General features: G+C 47.1%; 1 protein-coding gene across 1 annotated transcript; it reads left to right on the top strand.

Annotated features, from left to right (window-relative positions):
- The first annotated feature begins 2,760 nt into the window (after positions 1–2,760).
- RAB25 (RAB25, member RAS oncogene family) lies at positions 2,761–18,961 on the top strand. Its single transcript, XM_077325311.1, has 5 exons — positions 2,761–3,140; positions 11,454–11,649; positions 14,295–14,488; positions 16,095–16,175; positions 17,452–18,961. Exons 1-5 carry the CDS (start codon positions 3,101–3,103, stop codon positions 17,586–17,588), a joined length of 648 nt encoding a protein of 215 aa, XP_077181426.1. The 5' UTR covers positions 2,761–3,100; the 3' UTR covers positions 17,589–18,961.
- The last annotated feature ends 1,410 nt before the right edge of the window (positions 18,962–20,371 follow it).

The raw sequence follows: 20,371 nt of genomic DNA, 5'->3' as shown, positions 1-20,371 counted from the left end.
CCTCTTCAAGTATTTAAAAGGCTGCCATATTGAGAATGGAGCAGAATTGTTCTCTCTTGCTCCGGAGGGATGGACCAGAACCGATGGGATGAAATTAATTCAAAAGAAACTCTGTCTAAATATCCGGAAGAAGTTCCTGATAATCAGAGCGGTTTCTCGGAACAGGCTTCCTCGGGAGGTGGTGGGTTCTCCATCTTTGGAGATTTTTAAACAGAGGCTGGATAGCCATCTGACGGAGAGGTTGTGAAGGTTCAAGGGGGTCGTAGGTTATAGTGGATGAGTGATAGCATTGTTAGTGTCCTGCATAGTGCAGGGGGCTGGACTAGATGACCCAAGAGGTCCCTTCCAACTCTATTATTCTATGTGTGGTGTACCAAGACAGCTAGGAACATGTGAAAATTCTTGAACAAGAGTTGCCAACCTCCAGGTGAGGCCTGGAGATCTCACATTATTACAGCCAGAGTTGGAATTTCCAGGGTCATCTAGTCCAGTGGTCCCCAACCTTTTTATCACCGGGGACCGGTCAACACTTGACAATTTTACTGAGTCCTGGGGGGGTAGTCTTTTGCCAGGGGACGTTGCTGCTGCCGCCTGAGCCCCTGCTCCGCTTGCTTTCCCGCTGGTGCTCCTGACTTCCCACTGCCCGCTGGGAGGTGCTGCCAGCAGCAGCTGTGCAGTGCCACGCCAAGGGGGAGCCCCAGCCATGGCAGCCGCTGGAGAGCACCAAAGGTGAGCTGGCGGCAGAGAGGCAGGGCGGCCTCCAAGGCAGGGAGGAGGACGAGGAGGAGCTGCGGCCTGGTACCAATTGATCCACGGACTGGTCCCGGTCCCCGGATTGGGGGTTGGGGGACCACTGATCTAGTCCACACTCTGCTGAATGTAGGGGATTCACAAGGACCTGCCCACCCACAGGGACTCCAATTCCATGGCCAGATGATGCCCCCCCTTGAGATTTGAGGGGTGGAGGCCTGGGGATGGCAGAGTTTGGGGAGAGAAGGCCCTTAAGTGAGATATTATGTGGGATTTTATGTGACCTGCATCGAGCCTCCGGGGGGAGGCAGGATATAAATTAAATAATAATAATAATAATAATAATAATAATAATAATAATAATAAAATGGCAAAAAGGCCACCTCCTAGAGAGGCCATTTTCTTCAGGGAAACCGATCCCCACCTGGAGATTGGCAACACCACAGCCTTTAAAATATTTCCCCCAGCAATTGCAGTGATCTGCAGAGTGCCTTTGCCCAATCCCCCCCCCTCTGTAGATCTTGCAGAGGGAGGAAAACTGGGGGAGATGCCAACACTTGCTAAAACATAAAATATGGTTGAGACCAGGAGATTGATTGATTGATTTGATTTATTGGCCACTCCTCTTTGGTACAGTCTCTGGGCAGCTAACATTAAAAAACAAAGTAATTTAAAACATGAGACCAAACAGATGCTGGCCTCCCTGTTGGGGAACCCATCCGCCCAACAAAATCCATCCAACCCTGTCTGATCCCCTCAGAAATTATTTTTAACTACAGGCCAAGCCCGTTGCATTCAGGAATACAACAGGCGCTAGATTAGGGGTGGGGTGGGGTGGGGTGGAAAAACTCTGCGGATGGCTTCTCCCTCCTCCTGGGACCTGAAAAGGCTGCTGCCTGGGCAGGGATCTGCAGCCTCCAAGCCTCAGAGGGAAGTGGAAGGAGGAGGGGGTGGTCAGGGGTGGGGGACAGAAGGCGATTGGCAGGACACTGGACAGACAGGCAATCCGATTGGAGGACGAGGCACTCAGGGGCGGGACAGCCGGCCTGAGTGGGTCTTAAGCACTGAGTGGCAGTTAAGCCATGAGACATGCTCCTCCTCCAAGACCTTACCAGATATATTAAGTGGAGCAGGCTAGGGGCAAAGCCCATTGCATCTAGGAATACAATGGGCGCTAGTGGGGTGGAGGGGTGTTCTTTGTGTGACTGTACATGTTAGCAGGGGCGATTTGTAGCGATTGTGGTGACCTGAGTGTGAAATAGGATGTGTGCATGGACAGATGGACACCGGTCACGCACAGCGTGTTGTCTCTTACGAGATTAGGATTTCAAAATTTTAAACGGATAAAAGTTTTTATATATGTAATTCTGTATTGAAACATTGCCCACCCTGAGCTGATTAGGGAAATAGCAGCTTATATAAAAATAAATGAATGAGGATGAGTTGGTTTTTATACCCTGCTTTTCACTACCCAAAGGAGTCTCAAAGAGGCTTACAATCACCTTCCCTTCCTCTCCCCACAACGGACACCCTGTGAGGTAGGTAGGGCGGAGAGAACTCTGACAGATCTCCTCTGTGAGAACAGCTCTATCAGGACTGTGACGAGCCCAAGGTCTGGCTGCATGTGGAGGAGCCGGGAACCAAACTTGGCTCTCCAGATTAGAAGCCTCTGCTCTTAACCACCAAACCATGCCGGCTCTCCTGAGGCAAAGAGAACAAACAAGTCACACTGTTTTGACAAGGACCAGGAAATGGCATTAAACAGAGACAAAGTGTCTGCACTGAACCCTGAGCAGCCCCCAGCACCTGGTGGCTTGGCAGTCCACCTGCCTCTGTCCTCCTCCCCGCCAGCCCCAGGTGGAGTGGGCGAGGATCGGAGCCGGTTCAGGTGACGCTCCCAGGTGAGCTGCGAGGAGGGGCTGGGTCCAGCCCTTACTCGTCCAACCAGTGCGGCAGCAGAAAGATACACCTCACTGAGTCAGGGAGCGCTGCACCTTTAACCTGCCCTACCAGTGCGTCGTTTTTCTCTCTCTGTCTTTCCTGCCACTTTGTTGGCATCGCCTCCCCCGCCCAGTCCATCCACCCTCATTCCAAACAACCGCTTTGCCTTTGAGCAGATAAACTTTGCTCCTTTTCCTCTCAGTCCCAGGTTCTTGAGCTTCCTGCCTACTGGCTTTAGTGGTTTTTTGCAGCTCTGCAAGGGGAAAAGAAATTCTGACTGCTGTTTCCTCCTCCCCCCCCCCCCCCACTCCTTCTTCCTTCCTGGTTTGTCGGACTGACGCTTGGCAGCTAAGGAAAGGAACCGAGGAAGGATTCCTCAGGGGCAGCCGGCCCAACGAGGCAGGGGACCATGGGCACTTCGGAGGAGGATTATAACTTTGTTTTTAAGGGTGAGTGTCAGTTTTGGGTCCGGAGGCATCCTCGGTGATCTTTGAAAGGTGTGCCTCTCAGACCCAATAGTACTAGCATTATATGTGTTCCTGAGGATCTCAAAAGATTCTTGGCATTGTGAGTTTTAAGAAGCTGTCAATTGAGCATAAACTTACATAAGAATTGTCTGGTTCTGCTGAAGAGAAAAGGCTTCCTATCTTCTAGAGGAGATGTGTATGTTTCACTAAGGCGATCACCTCAGAAGAGGCATTCGTCCCATTGGAGGAAAATGCCTCTTCTAAGATATTGCCAGACACCCGTGGCTTTCTTACTTTCTTATATTAAAACAGTGTTCATGCTTGAAAAATTCTGCTGTTCGACTGATGGCAAGTTTGAGTTGTTTAAAAGGGTTTTAATTGATGGATCATAATAATTAACTAACCGATGTCAGAACAAGGTTAACAAGGAAGGGAAGGCGATCGGAAGCTGCTTTGAGACTTCTTCGGGTAGTGAAAAGTGGGGTGTAAAAACCAACTCTTCTTCTTTCTGAGAATGATCAGCTAGATTAATAAATATAACGCTTTTGGTCAACTTAAAAATGCTTATGATTTACTGGGGAGATCATCCCTCCCTATTTTGAATAGGAAAATGTAAAAAAAAATTAGAGTGACAGGTACTGTCTTAAAGGATGTATTCCCTTTTCTCTCTTTCCTGGGATAGAACACTTCTTCTGCTGTAAGGCACTGGTGTTATCTAAGAAGAGTCATTCCCTCTGCCATCTGATAGCTGAGGGCATGACCCAAGACCAGGCATTCCTCCATTTCTCAATCCTGCTTTGTCATAATTGTAAAAGCTGCTCATGGGGACATATTTCTATAATGATCTGAAATTTGTCATCTCTTGGGAAAATCAGCATGTTCTTATCGGCACTCTTGTGTGACTCTTTCTTCCCATTATGTAGCCTGAGAGAGAGAGATTTGACTGCAAACTGCCATTGAAGCCATTCTGGAGAGATCTGAACGCAGGTCTTTCAAGAGTCGTGCTGATCAAGCTGTACTCGTTAGCCAATCCCCAATTAAGGCCAGAGTTGTTTTTTTCTGGGCCCAGATGGCCCAGGCTAGACCAATCGCATCTGAGCTCAGCAGCTCACCAAAGCTAGTCCCGGTTAGTATTTGGATGTGAGACTGCCAGGAAAGTCCAGGCAGGCGATGGCAAAGCCCCTCTTTGTCTCTTGCCTTGACAATCCTGCAGGGCTGCCATATACCAGCAGTGACATGACAACATTTCCCAGCAGCATTTGTTCTGGATTCGAAGCAAGCCACTTTCCCAGTACCATGCCTGTTCTTTAGCCTAGCGTGCCGTTGAAGTGAGAGTTGGCAGAGAGCTAGAAACTTGACAGTTTCATTCAGCCAGCCTTTCACATGCCGCACTCTCCCAGTGCTGATCTTCCTGATAAGGATTAGCAGTCATCCAAGCAGGGTTTGACATTCCACTTGGAAATTCCAGTGTGTCAAAGTGCCAAGCTGGGCCCCTCCCGAAATATTGCGAGTGCTGGAGAAAGAACATATCTGGGAGCAAAACAGCTACCATGGGTAGCAGAGGTTCAGGTGAAAAGGGCATCTACCTGCCCCTGGGAATGTTCGTGGTTACGCAGCACGTCCCTGAGTAGCGCATGCAGAAAAGAGGAGGAAGAGCTCCGTGTGGTTCCTGGCTGGCAAGTTGGGACTGGAGGTCAGGCTGTACAAAAAGATGGAAACAACAGACAAGGAAATGGCAAAGTGTTCATTTGGCTGGGAGGGAGGAAGAGAGATAAGTAAACAAGCCGTTTCTCAACTGGTTAAGCCAGCTTTCTCCCTATCTAGTTGCTAGCAGTGTGCAAAGCAGGGTCGCCAACCTCTAGGTGGCTCCTGGAGATATCCCACTATTACATCTGACCTTCAAACAGCCAAGATCCGTTCCCCTGGGGAAAACAGTGGCTTTTGGAGGGTGGAGTCTATGGTTATATCTTGCTGATGTCCTTCCCCAATCACCACCCCTGGGATGCCTTCCCACAGCCCTTCTGCTAAGTGAGACCAGAATGACTTGGCAATGTTGATTTTTGAGGGTGATCTTCTGTAGTGTAGTGTAGTAGAATCATAAAAGTTGGAAGGAGTCTTCAGGGTCATCTAGTCCACTTCCTGCCCAATGCAGGAACTCACAACTACCTGCCCACCCACAGTGACCCTAATTTCATGCCCATGTGTTCCCCGCACCAAAAATCTCCAGAATCCAGCCTGGCCTGGTGGAAATTCACCTACCTTCCCACAGTGGTGATTAGTAATTCCCTGGGTATGCAAGGAAGGACCACAGGAGACAAATGCTAGCACATCCCTTCCTGCCCACCCACTCACAATCTGCCTAAGTTCATATAATATAATAAACATTTCTGTCAGATGACTCTCTAGCCTCTGCTTAAAAACTTCCAAAAAAGAAGAACCCACCACTTCCCGAAGAAGCCTGTTCCACCGAGGAACCACTCTGTCAGGAACTTCTTCCGGATGTTTAACCAAAAGTTCTTTTGAATTAATTTCAACCTATTGGTTCTGGTCTGACCCTCTAAGGCAACAGAAAACAACTCTATATGACAGCCCTTCAAGTATTTAAAGATGGTTATCATATCACCTCTTTGTTGTCTTCTCTCCAGGCTAAATGGACCAAGCTCCCTCAACCTTTCCTTATACAACTTGGTCTCTAAACCCCTCACCATCTTCATAACCCTTCTCTGGAGGACCAAAACTCTGTAGTGCCCATAACTGAACACAGTACTCCAAGAGAGAACTGACCAGAACGGTGTAAAGTGGTAACATCACCTCACGTGATCTGGACACTATACTTCTTTTAATACAGCCCCAAATCCTGTTTGCCTTTTTAGCCACCGAGTCACACTGCTGACTCATGTTCAGGGTCTAGTGTACTAAGACCCCCAGATGCTACTGCCAAGACAAGCCTCACCCATCCTACAATGATGCATTTGATTTTTCCTACTTAAATGAAGAATTTTACATTTATCACTATTGAAATTCATTTTAGCCCAGTTTTCTAGCCTGTCAGGATCATCCTGTATTTTGATTCTGGATAGTTTGTTTGTTTGTTTGTTTGTTTAATGAATATATATACCACCCTCCCAGAAGGCTCAGGGAGGTTAACATAAACCATGGGTAGTCAAACTGCGGCCCTCCAGATGTCCATGGACTACAATTCCCAGAAGCCCCTGCCAGTGAATGCTGGCAGGGGCTTCTGGGAATTGTAGTCCATGGACATCTGGAGAGCCGCAGTTTGACTACCCCTGACATAAACAAACAAACAAACAAACAAAGAGTCCATCCTCCAAAGCAGCCATTTTATCCAGGTGAATTGATCTCTTTCATTTGGAGATCAGTGGTAACAACAGAATATCTCCAGGCCCTATCTGGGTTTGTAGCACCCCTGCCTGTAGCACTATGCTCTCCGTTCCTATATAAATGTTGCTCAGGCCTAGTAATTCAATGACGAAGTTGGAGCTAGGTGTGTGCATTTGGTTAACTTGAACCGGGGGGGGGGGGGGGGACCTTATTGGTATAGGTTCAGTATTTTTAAGCCAGATGTAAATTCTCTAAGTTGCTTCAACTACTGATATAGCTGGCCCAAATAAAAGCTGTTTTTTGCCCAGCTTTTATTCAGGCACATTCGGCAGCTATACTCTGAAATGGCTGCTGGCCATTTAAACTTAACAGTGTGCTGATGGGCTCTTCAATTTACATGGTCCTTTTCCCTCCCCCCCCCCCTTCCAAAGGGAGGGAAGTGAAAGATGCTACCAAGCGTGGGCTCTGCAGGAAGGAGGGTTTGGGGAGCGGCTTAGGGGAGCGGCTTCTCTTTGCGGAGTCAGTGTTTGTCTGGCCGGGGGTGGGGGCAGTTTGAACGGGGCTCCCTGCACAACTCAGACGATAGCAGAAAAGCTTCCCTCTGCAGCAGTGGATCTCAACCTGGGGGTCGGGAACCCTTTGGGGGGGTCGAACGACCCTTTCACAGGGGTCATGGCAAGGCAAGCAGCTTGGTCAGGGAGGTGCCATCCACACAACTGCCTTGCGGGGTAGATCGAAATAGAGCGTTCGTCTGTCTGGAGTAGCGGGACAGAGAGAGATGGGCATGGTGGAACAAGAAGCAGAACTGAACTGAGAAACCCCAGAAAAAAACCAATTTATATACAATCATGGATCTTCATGCCATTGGTCAGTTTCGGTTTAATTTCTGTGAAAGAACACTTGCATAATTTCAGGGTTGGGGGTTACTGCAACACAAGGAACTGTATTGAAGGGTCGTGGCTTTAGCATAGTTGAGAACCACTGCTCTGCAGAATCAGCTGTTTGGCGGGCATTTAAAGGGACACCGGTCCCTTTAAAGGCACAGGGTGCCAAAACTATTCAGCTTTCCCAAATATTTTATGAATCCCAATACTATGCTGATATTGGGATTCCAGGAAATTGAGAAATACCATTATTTTGGGGATCAAATATAGATGGACCTCAAAAAATACGTATTTTTTTGTGTTGTTGCTAGAAGGCTGCTTCCTGACAACCTTCAAGGGCAGCCCAACACATGCAGCCAAGATTTGCCTTTTTGAGCTGTTTGCCAGAGGACATCAGTTCCTTTTTGGTGAACTATAGACTGCTGTGTTTCTTCCTTTTCACAGGAATTGTGGGGGGAAATGTGCCCATGTGAAGGCTGTGAAGACTTTGGGGCGTGAAATCACTGCTATAAAAGAATGGATTAGGAGAACTTGGCAATGGGGAAGGAAGAGCTGTCACTCTTGTGGTCCTGGCTGTAGGCATGGGGGAAATGCAAGGCCAGAGAAGAGACAGGAAATGAGGTCAGTGACAGTTAAAAGGGAGGAAAGGGAGGGTCACAGAGGCAACCTGGCCCTTTAACTTACCAGGAAAGTTTCCTCTGAGCCACTTCTCTGGAAAGCCCTTGGCCGCTAAGGACATCCCAGTCTGGTCTAGGTAGAATAGCATCCAGTTCAGTTGTCTGTGTTTTATCCTGGCTGTATGCCAATAAAGAAGAAGAAGAAGAAGAAGAGTTGGTTCTTATATGCCGCTTTTCCCTACCCGAAGGAGGCTCAAAGCGGCTTACAGTCGCCTTCCCTTTCCTCTCCCCACAACAGACACCCTGTGAGGTGGGTGAGGCTAAGAGAGCGCTGATATCACTGCCCAGTCAGAGCAGTTTTATCAGTGCCGTGGCGAGCCCAAGGTCACCCAGCTGGTTGCATGTGGGGGAGCGCAGAATCGAACCCAGCATGCCAGATTAGAAGTCGGCACTCCTAACCACTACACCAAACTGGCTCTAAGATATTATCATTATTTTAAAAAAAGAGTAGGATGAGACAGACTCCTTGATTCTTGAAGCCTTCAAAGGAGAGACAGTGAGGAACCTTAGAATAACCAGATAGGTAGGTTGCTCTCCTCCAAAGCATTTGTTCCCTGGCTTTCTAGCTGCAGGGACTCCCTTTCCCTAAGAACATCAGAAGAGCCCTGCTGGATCAGCCCTGCTGGAGTTACTATCAGGGGATCCTCTAGTGTTGCTTAGATCAGGACCCTTGATCTTCAAGAAAGAGCTCTTTGACTGCAATCTGGATACGGGGTAGGGAGTTAGAACTCTGCTGTATTGTTATCTTTTAATGTGTTATGGGGATTTTTAGGGGTTGTTCTGTTTTTACTGTTTTACTACAAACTGCTGAGTCTCTTTGAGAGCGGCGGTATACAAGTCCAACAATAAAATAAGCAAACAAATAAAATAAATAAACAACGGACTACCGAGTCCACCATATCACACAGTGGCCAGCCAGTTCCTCTGGAGGGCCAGCAACAAGGCACAGATGTGGAGGCCCTCCCCTGATGTTTCCTCTTGTCACTGGGATTCGGAGGTTGACTGCTTTTTAACATGGAGGTTCCAAATTGATTCTTCTGCTAAGGAACCCTCAGGGGGCAGGGAGAGTTCTTGGTTGCATGCAAATCACAGAAGGTGCAAAGACTATTTCTTTTAGTCTCAGAAGAAGAGCTGGCTCTCATATGCCACTTTTCTATCCCTGAAGGAGTCTCAAAGCGGCTTCCAGTCACCTTCCCTTTCCTCTCCCCACAACAGACACCCTGTGAGGTAGGTGGGGCTGAGAGAGCCCTGATATCACTGCTCGGTCAGAACGGCTTTATCAGTGCCATGGCGAGCCCAAGGTCACCCAGCTGGCTGCATGTGGGGGAGTGCAGAATCGAACGCGTCATGCCAGATTAGAAGTCCGCACTCTTAACCACTACACCAAACTGCCTCTAGAAACCGGGCAGCTTTCCAGAAATAGAAATAGGGACATGCATGTCTTCACACAAAGCTCACAGGGCGATCCCACAGTCACACCCATGAGAAGAGCCGTGCTGGATCAGACCATGATACTTTTGCACACAGCAGGTCAGCTAATTACCCTGGAGGGCCAACAAAGGTCCAGTTCATCCCCTGAGGTTGCTTCCTAGCTTTGAGGTTTACTGCCTCTGCCTGTGGAGGTTCCTTTAAGCCATCGTGGCTAGCAGCTACGTCTCCTCCATGAGTCTGTTTAATCCCTTTTAAAACCATCTGTATTGCTGTCTCTACCTCCCTTGCACTAGCATCAACAGACTTAGGAGGATTTGCTTAGGATGGCACTGCTAGGCTTCGCTTAAAGTGGGGAAATCCCTGAAGATCTGGAGGCTGTTGGGGTTGGGAGTGGAGAGCAGGAACCTCAGCAGGGTATAAGGCCTCCCAGCAGCCCTTGTATTTGGGGAAACGGATCTCTGTAGTCTGACTTGTGAGCATGATGCAGTGGTATTCTTGTGTAAGGCTCAAATCCATCAGAATCAACACAAGGTCTATTCGGCTCTCCTGTGACTAAGTGAATAAGAGTTTCAAAATAGGCTGAATTACCCAAGGTTTCTGTCAAGCCACAGAGCCAAACATGGATTTGATGCGGGGTTTCAGTGCTACAGTTTAAACGCAGAGCCATAGAGACGAATGGGGATTTATATTTCACTTTTCATGGGATTTCATTTTTGTGTTATTATGATTATTATTGTGGAGTTCATGTTTCTGGCAATATGAAGGAGAAGAAGAAGAAGAGTTGGTTCTTATATGCCGCTTTTCCCTACCCGAAGGAGGCTCAAAGCGGCTTACAGTCGCCTTCCCATTCCTCTCCCCACAACAGACACCCTGTGGGGTGGGTGAGGCTGAGAGAGCCCTGATATCACTGCCCGGTCAGAACGGTTTTATCAGTGCTGTGTTGAGCCCAAGGCCATGCAGCTGGCTGCATGTGGGGGAGCGCAGAATCGAACCTGGCATGCCAGATTAGAAGTCCGCACTCCTAACCACTACACCAAACTGGCTCTCTTGCACCATATCATGCACCATTGACGACCACGCCTGAATTTGTACTCTCAGTATGGTTTCGTGTTGCTGTCCTCTCTCCTGAGCATTTCCTCTGTATTGTGTCCCGCCTGGAGGTTGGCAGCCCTGTGAGGTGAGGATTAGAAAGTGAGAGTAGAACAGTCAGCAGTCTGAGAGGTCATAGGTGTGCCGCAGAGAGGTACATTTGGCTTCAACCAGGCCCAGGGCCTTTTTGTTCCTGGTCCCTACCTCCTGGAATGAGCTCCAGGGACAGCTGAGGGCCCTGACTCCATTCCGCAGGGCCTGCAAAATGGAGCTCTTCTGCTGGGCATTTGATTTGGGCCCATGAACTCCAGTGATAATGTATTTTAGGAATTAATTGCTCTGTTTTATATTGGAATGTTGGAATCAGCCCCAAGACAGCTATGCAGAGGATTGGGAGGGTATAGGAAGGTTGAGAAAGCTACAGCTTTATATGATATAAATGTATTTCATTTGAATTTAACCTAACTGCCACCTCTTCATTTGGCTGGAAGGCAGAGGGGGAGGCAGTCAGGGAGGCGTGACCACTACCTGATTGGTCCTCTGGAGAGGGCAAGTGCCCTCCCCGAGGGCCAACAAGAGAGGTGGAGGCAGTTAGGGGTGGGCCATCCCCTGCCTGATCAGTGCTCCGGGGCAAGAATCTCCCCTGGGGCCCAATCAGGTATGCGATGAGTCCTAACTCCTCCTACCATCCATGTCCAGCTTTATTATGGTACATATGTCCATTCAGTTTGTGATTGTTTTATTAATATAGGATATTTTGATACTGTTCACTGTTTTGGATAGTTTAAAATGTTTTATGATTATTTGCCGCCTTCAAAATTAATATGTGTGAAAGTCTTAAAAACGAGCCTCATTATGCATCTTTTTTTCAGTGGTCTTAATCGGAGAGTCCGGTGTCGGGAAGACCAATCTCCTTTCCCGTTTCACTCGCAACGAATTCAGTCACGACAGTCGGACCACCATTGGAGTTGAGTTTTCCACTCGCACCATAATGGTGGGAGACGCCCTGGTGAGAGCACAAATCTGGGACACGGCCGGGCTGGAGCGTTACCGCGCCATCACCTCTGCGTAAGCCTAAACATAATGCAGTGTTCTGGGAGCTGCAGGGAGAAATTCAGCCGTAAACCACGAATTGTCTGGCTTTCCACAAACTGCAAACTGAATTTATTTCAGAGGGTTGAAATAAAAACCCAACTGGACAAGTTCAGAACCAAAAGTTGAATTGCAATTTTTTTTAGTTTATTATAGTTTATTTTAATTAAAGGTAAAGGTAAAGGTATCCCCTGTGCAAGCACCGAGTCATGTCTGACCCTTGGGGTGACGCCCTCTAGCGTTTTCATGGCAGACTCAATACGGGGTGGTTTGCCAGTGCCTTCCCCAGTCATTACCGTTTTACCCCCCAGCAGCAAGCTGGGTACTCATTTTACCGACCTCGGAAGGATGGAAGGCTGAGTCAACCTTGAGCCGGCTGCTGGGATCGAACTCCCAACCTCATGGGCAAAGCTTTCAGGCGGCTGCCTTACCACTCTGCGCCACAAGAGGCTCTTTATTATTTTAATTACTTTAATTACTTTATTTTTTATTTTTTTATTTTTTTTTAAATTTTTTATTTATTATTTTAATTATTTTAATTACGTGCATATAAAATGTGAGTTGTGTATATACTGTGCCCATCAAGTACAGCATCAACAGTAACACACAGAACAGATAAGGAACAAAATCCAGACGTGATTAGCCCCCTGAGGCGTTGTCCTTAGTGGTCAAATAAGTTTAAATGCACATGTACAGTATAAAGATACATAATCTTGCTAGGTGGTAAAACAATCTAGAAAATAAAGCTCCAATTGATATGTATTGATTATAAGAATGTCCAATATGGAGCCCACATTGTAAATATTGATCAAAAGCCACCACTCCCAGTGCTACCTGACTCTGCATGCGTTAAGCAGAAGATCTCTTCTTCTTTGACTGCTGAGGAAGACCTCTTAGGGCAGGCTTTCTCAACCAGGGTTTCATGAAACCCTGAGGTTTCTTGATGGCCCTGGAAGGGTTTCCCAAATGGGTGGGAATTAGTTAATTTTGTATAGATTCTTTGATTTGTTAAACATGTGGTGATATGATCACATATGGTCATGTTGACCCACCTGCCCCTCTCCCAAAGTAGCAAATGACGGGCCTAGGGCGGGTGGGAAGGGCATGGGCCCCAGGTGGGTATGTACTTAGCTATGCTTCCCAGCCATATTCTTCACCATTGCGATGTTTCAGGAGATACTCAATGGTAAAAAAGTTGAGAAAGTCTGCCTTAGGGCTTGAAAGGCACCTGGGTTTTGTTCCTTACATGTTCTGTGTGTTCTGTATACAGTACACACCGCACAGTACATATAACGAAGATTTTATCAGTGTTTTTGATTTTTATTATGTGCATGTAATAATAATAATAATAATAATAATAAATATTTGGATTTTTAACTTTTTTTTTAGCTCAACCTTTAGGTTCTGAACTTTTCTACACAAGGGACAGGGTAGAGCTTTGCAAAAGGCATAATAAAGTAACTTGGATAAATTATTTTGGACTTTGGTCTGTACTACTGCGTATAGTTTGCAGTGGGTTGTGTAATATTGCATCATTTAACGTATCCTGTTAACACTCGGCTTCACTTCTGCTTTTAGATTTCTGATTGGTTCTACTACCCAAATCCTATTTCACTGGCTATTAAGTGTCCCATCTTGTTGGGAGTATTGACTCACTCCGTGTAATCTGCCTTGGGTCCCAGGGAGAAAGGTAGACTACACGCAACCAACCAACAAATAAAATGTGCCATTGCCACAAACTTACTAGGTGACCTTTGGCAAGTCATTGGCCTTTCTGCTTGCAGTATGGGATGAATGGTGTTGACCCTGTGGTAGGACATTTTTCTATGTGTGTTGAAATCGTGGCAGTCTGTCATAGGGAGAGACTGTGGCTCAGTGCGAAAACCTCTGCTTGGCATACAAAAGGTCCCGAGTTCAATCCTTGGCACCTCCAGCTGAAAGGACCAGGCAGGAGGTGATATGAAAAAGCTCTTCTGGATAATCTGAGCAGCTGCTGCAAGATTCTGTTCCAAAGGAGAATCACTGAATCCATACCATACCCCCAAACACAGAGATTCTCTCATCCTCTCTTTGACCTTCTGACTACAGGATGGCCAACAGCCTGGAGAGGAAAAAAAAATGTCCTGCCTTTTTAAAGGATGTTATTCACCTCCCTGCCATGAAAAGCTTGAATAGCTTATTTCCATATGGTCAACCCCTATTAAAGGGACAGGAGATTTTTGTGAACACACTGCCGGAATCTCTAACTGATCGACTTGTTCTGCTGGTTACTTTGGAGACGGGCTTCTTCCACGGGGTTGCAGACAGTCATTGCAATTCATGCTGAACAGGCAGCCTCGGTGTCGAAGCAGGCAGGCAGTCCACTGATGCAGTCTGCCGCCTCATCTGGGAAGCCAGGTTGCCAACAATGGGTTGGGAAATTTCTAGATGTTTGGGGCTGGATCCCAGGGGTGAAATCCGTGGCAGGAGGAAGTCAGCAGTGCATAATGCCATAGGGTTCAGCATAGAAAGCAGCCAGGTTCTCATGGGGACTGATCTCTGTATTCTGGAGATCGGCTGTAGTTCTCCGTTCTCTTAATCCTGTCCTCTTAATCCTTAATCCTCCATGTCTGTCTTCTCAGTTACTACAGGGGAGCTGTGGGGGCCCTCTTGGTTTTTGACATCACCAAGCATCAGTCGTACGATGTGGTGGACCGCTGGCTGAAGGAGCTCTACGACCACGCTGAAGCCACCATAGTTGTGATGTTGGTCGGCAACAAGACAGACCTGGCTGAAGCTCGAGAGGTTCCAACGGAGGAGGCCAAAATGTATGCAGGTAAGAGCCAGGCCTTCAGGAAATTCTGTGTTTCAGAGAGTGACTCTCTTAAGGGTTGTTCCCTCGGGTCTTTCCATGTGTAGGTTTGGGTATGTATCTTTAGCAGTTTTCACAAGGAAGTTGTCAAGATTTCCATCTTTTCTTCCTATGCACACGTAGACATCAACCACATACAGAAACAACAACTACATGGAATTCAGGAAACAAGCTAGGTAACCATAGCAACCCAAATGCCGTGGTTGCAGAGGTTAGCCGCAGGAAGAGCTGATTGAAGCAGAGCTGTGTGTGTGTGTATGGGGGGAGTAGGCACTTACAGGGGTGGAGCAATTCACTCCCTCATGAGCCTTCTGGATCCTGCATAGGGGTGGCCGGACTGTGGCTCTCCAGATGTCCATGGACTACAGCTCCCATGAGCCCCTGCTGGCAGGGGCTCATGGGAATTATAGTCCATGGACATCTGGAGATGCACAGTTTGGCCACCCTGTAAAAGGCTCTTCTTTATGCGAAGACAGACAGATCTGCAAAATGAACCAGCCATGGTTAGAATATTGGGTGTGGCAAACCTGGGGGAGATTGGTGAGCAAACCAGTAGGAGGGGTAAAGAACAGGACGAGCAGTTCCACATTTCCATGTGTTTGTAGGAGGCAGGGTGCCTCACAGAGATGACCAAGAATTAGGAAGATAAATTCAGAGGGCAGCTATGTTGTTCAGTCAACTAGGAGAGACTGCTTTAACACTATAACAATATGTCAATGGCCACTTGTAGAGCCCTCTGGTGGTGACGGGGGGAACTGCCGTAGAGGGACTGAAGCCAAGGTCAAAAGCCCATAACATGAACCTGATGGGTTTTAATGTCTGGGGCAGGTCTTCTCAGGAAAGCTCCTTCAACTGTTGTGTGTCCCTAACAAGTCTTTATGGCTGCTTCCTTCCCTTAAAGTCCTTTTGAAAATCTCAGGAGCGAAACACCATAGATGCTTGACACATGTTTTGTCACACTACATGTAACTGGACTCCCAGTCAAATGTACATTGGGGAAACTCACTTTAAACAGCTCTCATTCCCCCAGTGTTGTGAGGGAAGAGAAAGCGCTCCTGTTTTCCCTCCCACCCCGCTTTCACCCGTAGAAACAGCAGAGTAGGGGGCTGTCTGCCCCTTTTCTTTCGCTCCATGTGCTCCAGGAACAATATGCCAAGCCTGAGAAATGGGGCAAAAAAGATTTCCTAGCTTCCATTTCCACTGGCAAAAGCAAGAGTGGGAGGAAAAAAGGAGAAACCATCTCCCCCTCACACAGCACCAAGTGTTCTAAACAAAATGCATTTTAACTGTTTCCTAATCATGGTGATTTTTTAAAAACTCCTTTAAAGATTTATTTAATTGCATATGTTTGAGCAAAGGGCTGGTTTTAATAGGTTTTATAATACACTTTTTATCATGCCTTTGTATGGGCAGAAAGGTGGGATATAAATGTTGTCCATCACGTTCCCCTGACATAGTCAGACTGCGAGTCAGGTCATACGCCCATGGCCCGGCCTGCATCAGACATACTGGAGACTTTGGGGCTGTCTGCAGAGATCAGGAAGTATTTCTCTGTTCATTCCCGTTACAGAAAACAATGGGCTGCTCTTTGTGGAAACATCAGCGCTGGATTCTACAAATGTGGAAATGGCATTTGAAACTGTTTTGAAAGGTAAGTGGGCTGGGGGCGCTGCCAAACTGGGCTGGTTGGGTTCATGTTCCCATTCAGAGGAGAACAAACAGTACTAGAGATGCCAAGCTCCAGGTGAGGCCTGGAGATCTCCTGGAATTACAACTGACCTTCAGACTGCAGAGATGAGTTTTCCTGGAGAAACTGTCTACTGTGCAGGGTGGACTCCATGGCATTATAGCCACTGAGGCCTCACCCCTGCCTTTGGAGCTCCTGATGGCAGTTGGGTTTTTGGCCATTGCATGACACAGAGACTTTGTCTGCACTCGGGATATCGTTCAGATTTGCATTCTGTAAAGGGTTGAGGTTTTTTGTCTGTTTCTGCAATTCAATTTTTCTCTTTGCACCCTCACTTGCCCCACAGCAAACGTATCCCCAGAAAACCATTTTTCATTTTTAAAGAGGGAACTAATGGGGTCTGATTGAGGCTGCCAAATGCAAAAATGTGTGCTATCGGGTTTTTCCCCATGCCTACCATTTTGAGTTGTTTGGGAATGCCCCTTTCCTCGTCACCATCCTCCGCCCCCCTCCATTCCAAAAAATCTGCCTTTTTTGTTTATCGCCTGCCCCCTCCACCTCAAAGTGTCCTGAATAAAATTAGGTGGATTCAACCCTCTCCTCCCCCCCCCCCCCAGTTTTTGGCAACTAGGGTTGCTAGCCCTTACTGGGGCAGTTGTCTCTAGACCCACCCCTCACTGTCAAGTCAGCTGGCCTGTGTGTGGACTTCCTAGGAGCAAGAAGGAGGCCTAGTTTATGTCGGCAGCACTGTAATTATGTTACTTCCTGTGTGTGCCAGAAATGATGTCACCACCTCCATGCTATCCGATGGTGCTCTGGTATTTGGGCAAAAACTCTATGGTAGAAGTTCTTTTTACCAGAGTTCTTGCCCAAATGCCAGAGCGTTGCCAGGACATCCCAGCATTATGACATCACAGGAAGTGCATGCTGGAAATGACATTGCCATGTAGTCAGGGCCTCCCTTCCTTTGCTAGAAAGCCCCCCATTCCCCCACCAGTTTCCAGGAGGGACTGGGCAACTCTAGAAGCCAGCCTAGCTAATGTCTTAGAAAGGAACTGGATAACGTCTCCAGAATTGGGACAAGAAAGTAGGACCATATAGCCACTCAAAAGAGAAACGAATTACAAAACTGGTGGTCTGCAGAAGTAGGGTTTATAGTAATGCTGCTTATCCTAATCTTTTGGGTCAAGGTGAGGACTATGAACTGGAAAGTAGTAATGCCTTTTCCCATGCTTCCTAGACATTTTCAACAAAGTGCAGAAGCAGAAGCAGAAAAGCCCGCTGGACAACACAGTTGCACTCTCTGCAGAAAACTCCAATGCCATGTCAGCTTCTCCATCCACGGAAGGGAAGCGCGCATGCTGCCTGAACCTCTGAATGGGACAGGGGGTAGGGGGAACATCAGCTGGGAAGTGTACATGCACATTCCCACTCAAATGCGGGAAAGTTTGCGGTCGAGAGCCGCCGTCTGACTCCAGTCTCTGCAAGTGGTTGGTAGCTTATGAAACTTGGATCTGGCCATCCCTATCAAAATGGAGAGACCAAATGGTGTCTTGGAGAACTAAGCCATTGGTGTCACCAAGGACCACGAAAAATTCACCCTGTCTCTGTAGTGCTAAATATTTTTATCTCCCCACCTCTCCAGCTGGTCTTCCAGATCTTATCAAGCTGTAGTTCTCTACAGGTAACAGCTGGCATGATCCAACAAAAATTAGTTTGCATCAGGATGGGATTTAGCTATGACCGGAACAAGTCCCAGCAAGGGGAGGTTTACTCCTTTAGGCTGATCAGATTGATCTGGAAGTACAACACACTAAGTTAAGTGGATCTTTTCTGGCAATCATTTAAACATATAAAACATAACCCTGGCGGCCATTTACCAACATGGTGCATAGAATAGTATCATACTAGAATCCTGGGAGACCATAGAGCCAGCTGGGTGTAGTGGTTAGCACTGACTTCTAATCCGGCAAGCCGGGTTTGATTTCCCGCTCCTCCACAAGCAGCCAGCTGGGTGACCTTGGGCTGCCCACAAAACTGATAAAGCTATTCTTTTTGAGCAGTAATATCAGGGCTCTCTCAGCCTCACCTCCGTCACAGGGTGTCTGTTGTGGGGAGAGGAATGGGAAGGCGACTGTAAGCTGTTTTGAGACTCCTGGTAGAGAAAAGCGGCATATAAGAACCAACTCTTCTTCTGAGTTTGAATCACCACTTCTACCATGGAAGCTTGAAGGGAGACCTTGGCTCCATCGCAGACTGAGCCTGGCCTGCCTCACAGGACTGTTGTTAGACTACAGAGGGGGGAGAACGATGTTCTAAGCCACTAAGTCCCAACTACAGAGAACAGTGGGAAATAAACAAATGGAAACAAAATGCATGCATTATTTTAAAACACAGTCGGCTTTGGGATGGGAAGAGGCCTTTCTTTATTTTGTGTTTGCACAGAGGCAGGGGTTTATATGTAACTGATCATTCAGAGCTGCAGTTGTAAGGGCTGTGCTTCATCTCTCCCTGTCAGCGGTTTTTGCCTCCTCCATGTGTCAATCAGTTCTAACTAAATTCTAGCTGGATTTGCCATATATGTGTAATTGAAACTTTGTATAATAAAAAAAAACAATTCCTCTGAATACAAGCCATCCCGAAAGCGTGAACACACCTGTGTGGGAATGGAAATCCGCCAGTATGTGTACATTTATATATATATAAATATATGGAGAACTTGTTTTGTAAATAAATTGTGCTGAAATCTATTCTTTTAAATTATTTTTAAAAATTATTACTATCTATCTCACGGGAAATGACAACGCCAGGGAGGGAGGATTGATTGGTCAGAGAAATCTACCCAAAATGTGAGGATATGTGAGGTTTTCATCACACATTTTGAGAGTTTAAAGCACTGCACATACATGATTTCAGGAAGCACAAGGCCCCATTAAGACAGGCTGCAAGTATTAGCCGGAGGGGGTTTCAGAATGAGAAAAGAGCAGCTTTCTTCAGGGCTACTGCCAGAGACTAGGGGAAATGACAAAGCAGGGGAAGTAATGATTCTCCACCCTGCCAGACAGAGTGTCTTCCCCCACCCTTTCAAATGATGAGGACATGGAGTGAACCAGGAACCACCTGCATGCAAACCTCATGCTCTGCCACTGAACCGTGAACTCTCCTCAATAACATCTGAACCTATCACAATAAAATCAGAGTCCAGTAGCACCTTTAAGACCAACAAAGATTTATTCAAGGCGTGAGCTTTTGAGTGCAAGCACTCTTCGTCAGACTGTGATCTTCTTACATGACAGGGAATAAATCTTTGTTGGTCTTAAAGGTGCTACTGGACTCTGATTTTACTGTGCTACTTCAGACCAACACGGCTACTCATTTGAATCTAAACCTATCTTATACCAAGTCATTCCATTCGTACATCTGGCTCCATATCGTCTCCTCCAATTGGCTGTAGGATTTTGGGCTGTGTGAAATCTTTTAACTGGAGAGGCTGAGAACTGAACGTAAGGCCTTTGGGTACAAAGCAGGTACTCTGCCACTGAGGGGCAGCTCCTTTCACAGAGGCTTCTTCATTGAGTCACTGGAAACAAGAAAATTGACATTTTTGAGGTTAGCATGAATGTAGACACCTCCACGCCCGGATTAAAAATTAAATGGCACTCCTCTTAACGGATTTCAGCACTCACAGGAGGCAAATAGATGCTTTCAAATTATGGTGTTGGAGATGAATGTTGCGGATACCATGGACAGCCAAAGTTACCAACAAGACAGTTGTAGAGAGGAGTAAACCAACTATGTCATTAGAAGGGAAGATATTATGGCTAAAGCTCACTTACTTTGGACATTTCATGCGATCAGACTCGTTAGAAAAATCATTAATGCTCAGCATGGTCAGCGGCAAAAGGAAACGTGGTCGCCAAAGGATCCACTGGCTCGACACGATCAAAGCCCACACAGGGATGACCATGAACCAACTTAAAGAAGCAATCATTGACAGAGGTGTATGGCGAAAACTTTCTTATAGAATTGTCAAGGGTCATAGAATCATAGAGTTGGAAGGGACCTCCTGGGTCATCTAGTCCAACCCCTTGCGCAATGCAGGACACTCACATCCCAATCGCTCATCCACTGTCACCTGCCACCCCCTTGAGCCTTCCCAG

This window comes from Paroedura picta, chromosome 1 (assembly GCF_049243985.1).
Source record: "Paroedura picta isolate Pp20150507F chromosome 1, Ppicta_v3.0, whole genome shotgun sequence".
NCBI lineage: Eukaryota > Metazoa > Chordata > Lepidosauria > Squamata > Gekkonidae > Paroedura > Paroedura picta.
Note: the sequence above shows the minus strand (reverse complement) of the source record. Positions and strands in the feature narration are given on the sequence as shown.

Coding starts and splice junctions, on each gene's coding strand:
- RAB25 (XM_077325311.1), top strand. CDS start 3,101: ATGGGCACTTCGGAGGAGGATTATAACTTTGTTTTTAAGG. Junction 11,650..14,294: donor TACCGCGCCATCACCTCTGC/GTAAGCCTAAAC, acceptor CTGTCTTCTCAG/TTACTACAGGGGAGCTGTGG. Junction 16,176..17,451: donor ATTTGAAACTGTTTTGAAAG/GTAAGTGGGCTG, acceptor CATGCTTCCTAG/ACATTTTCAACAAAGTGCAG.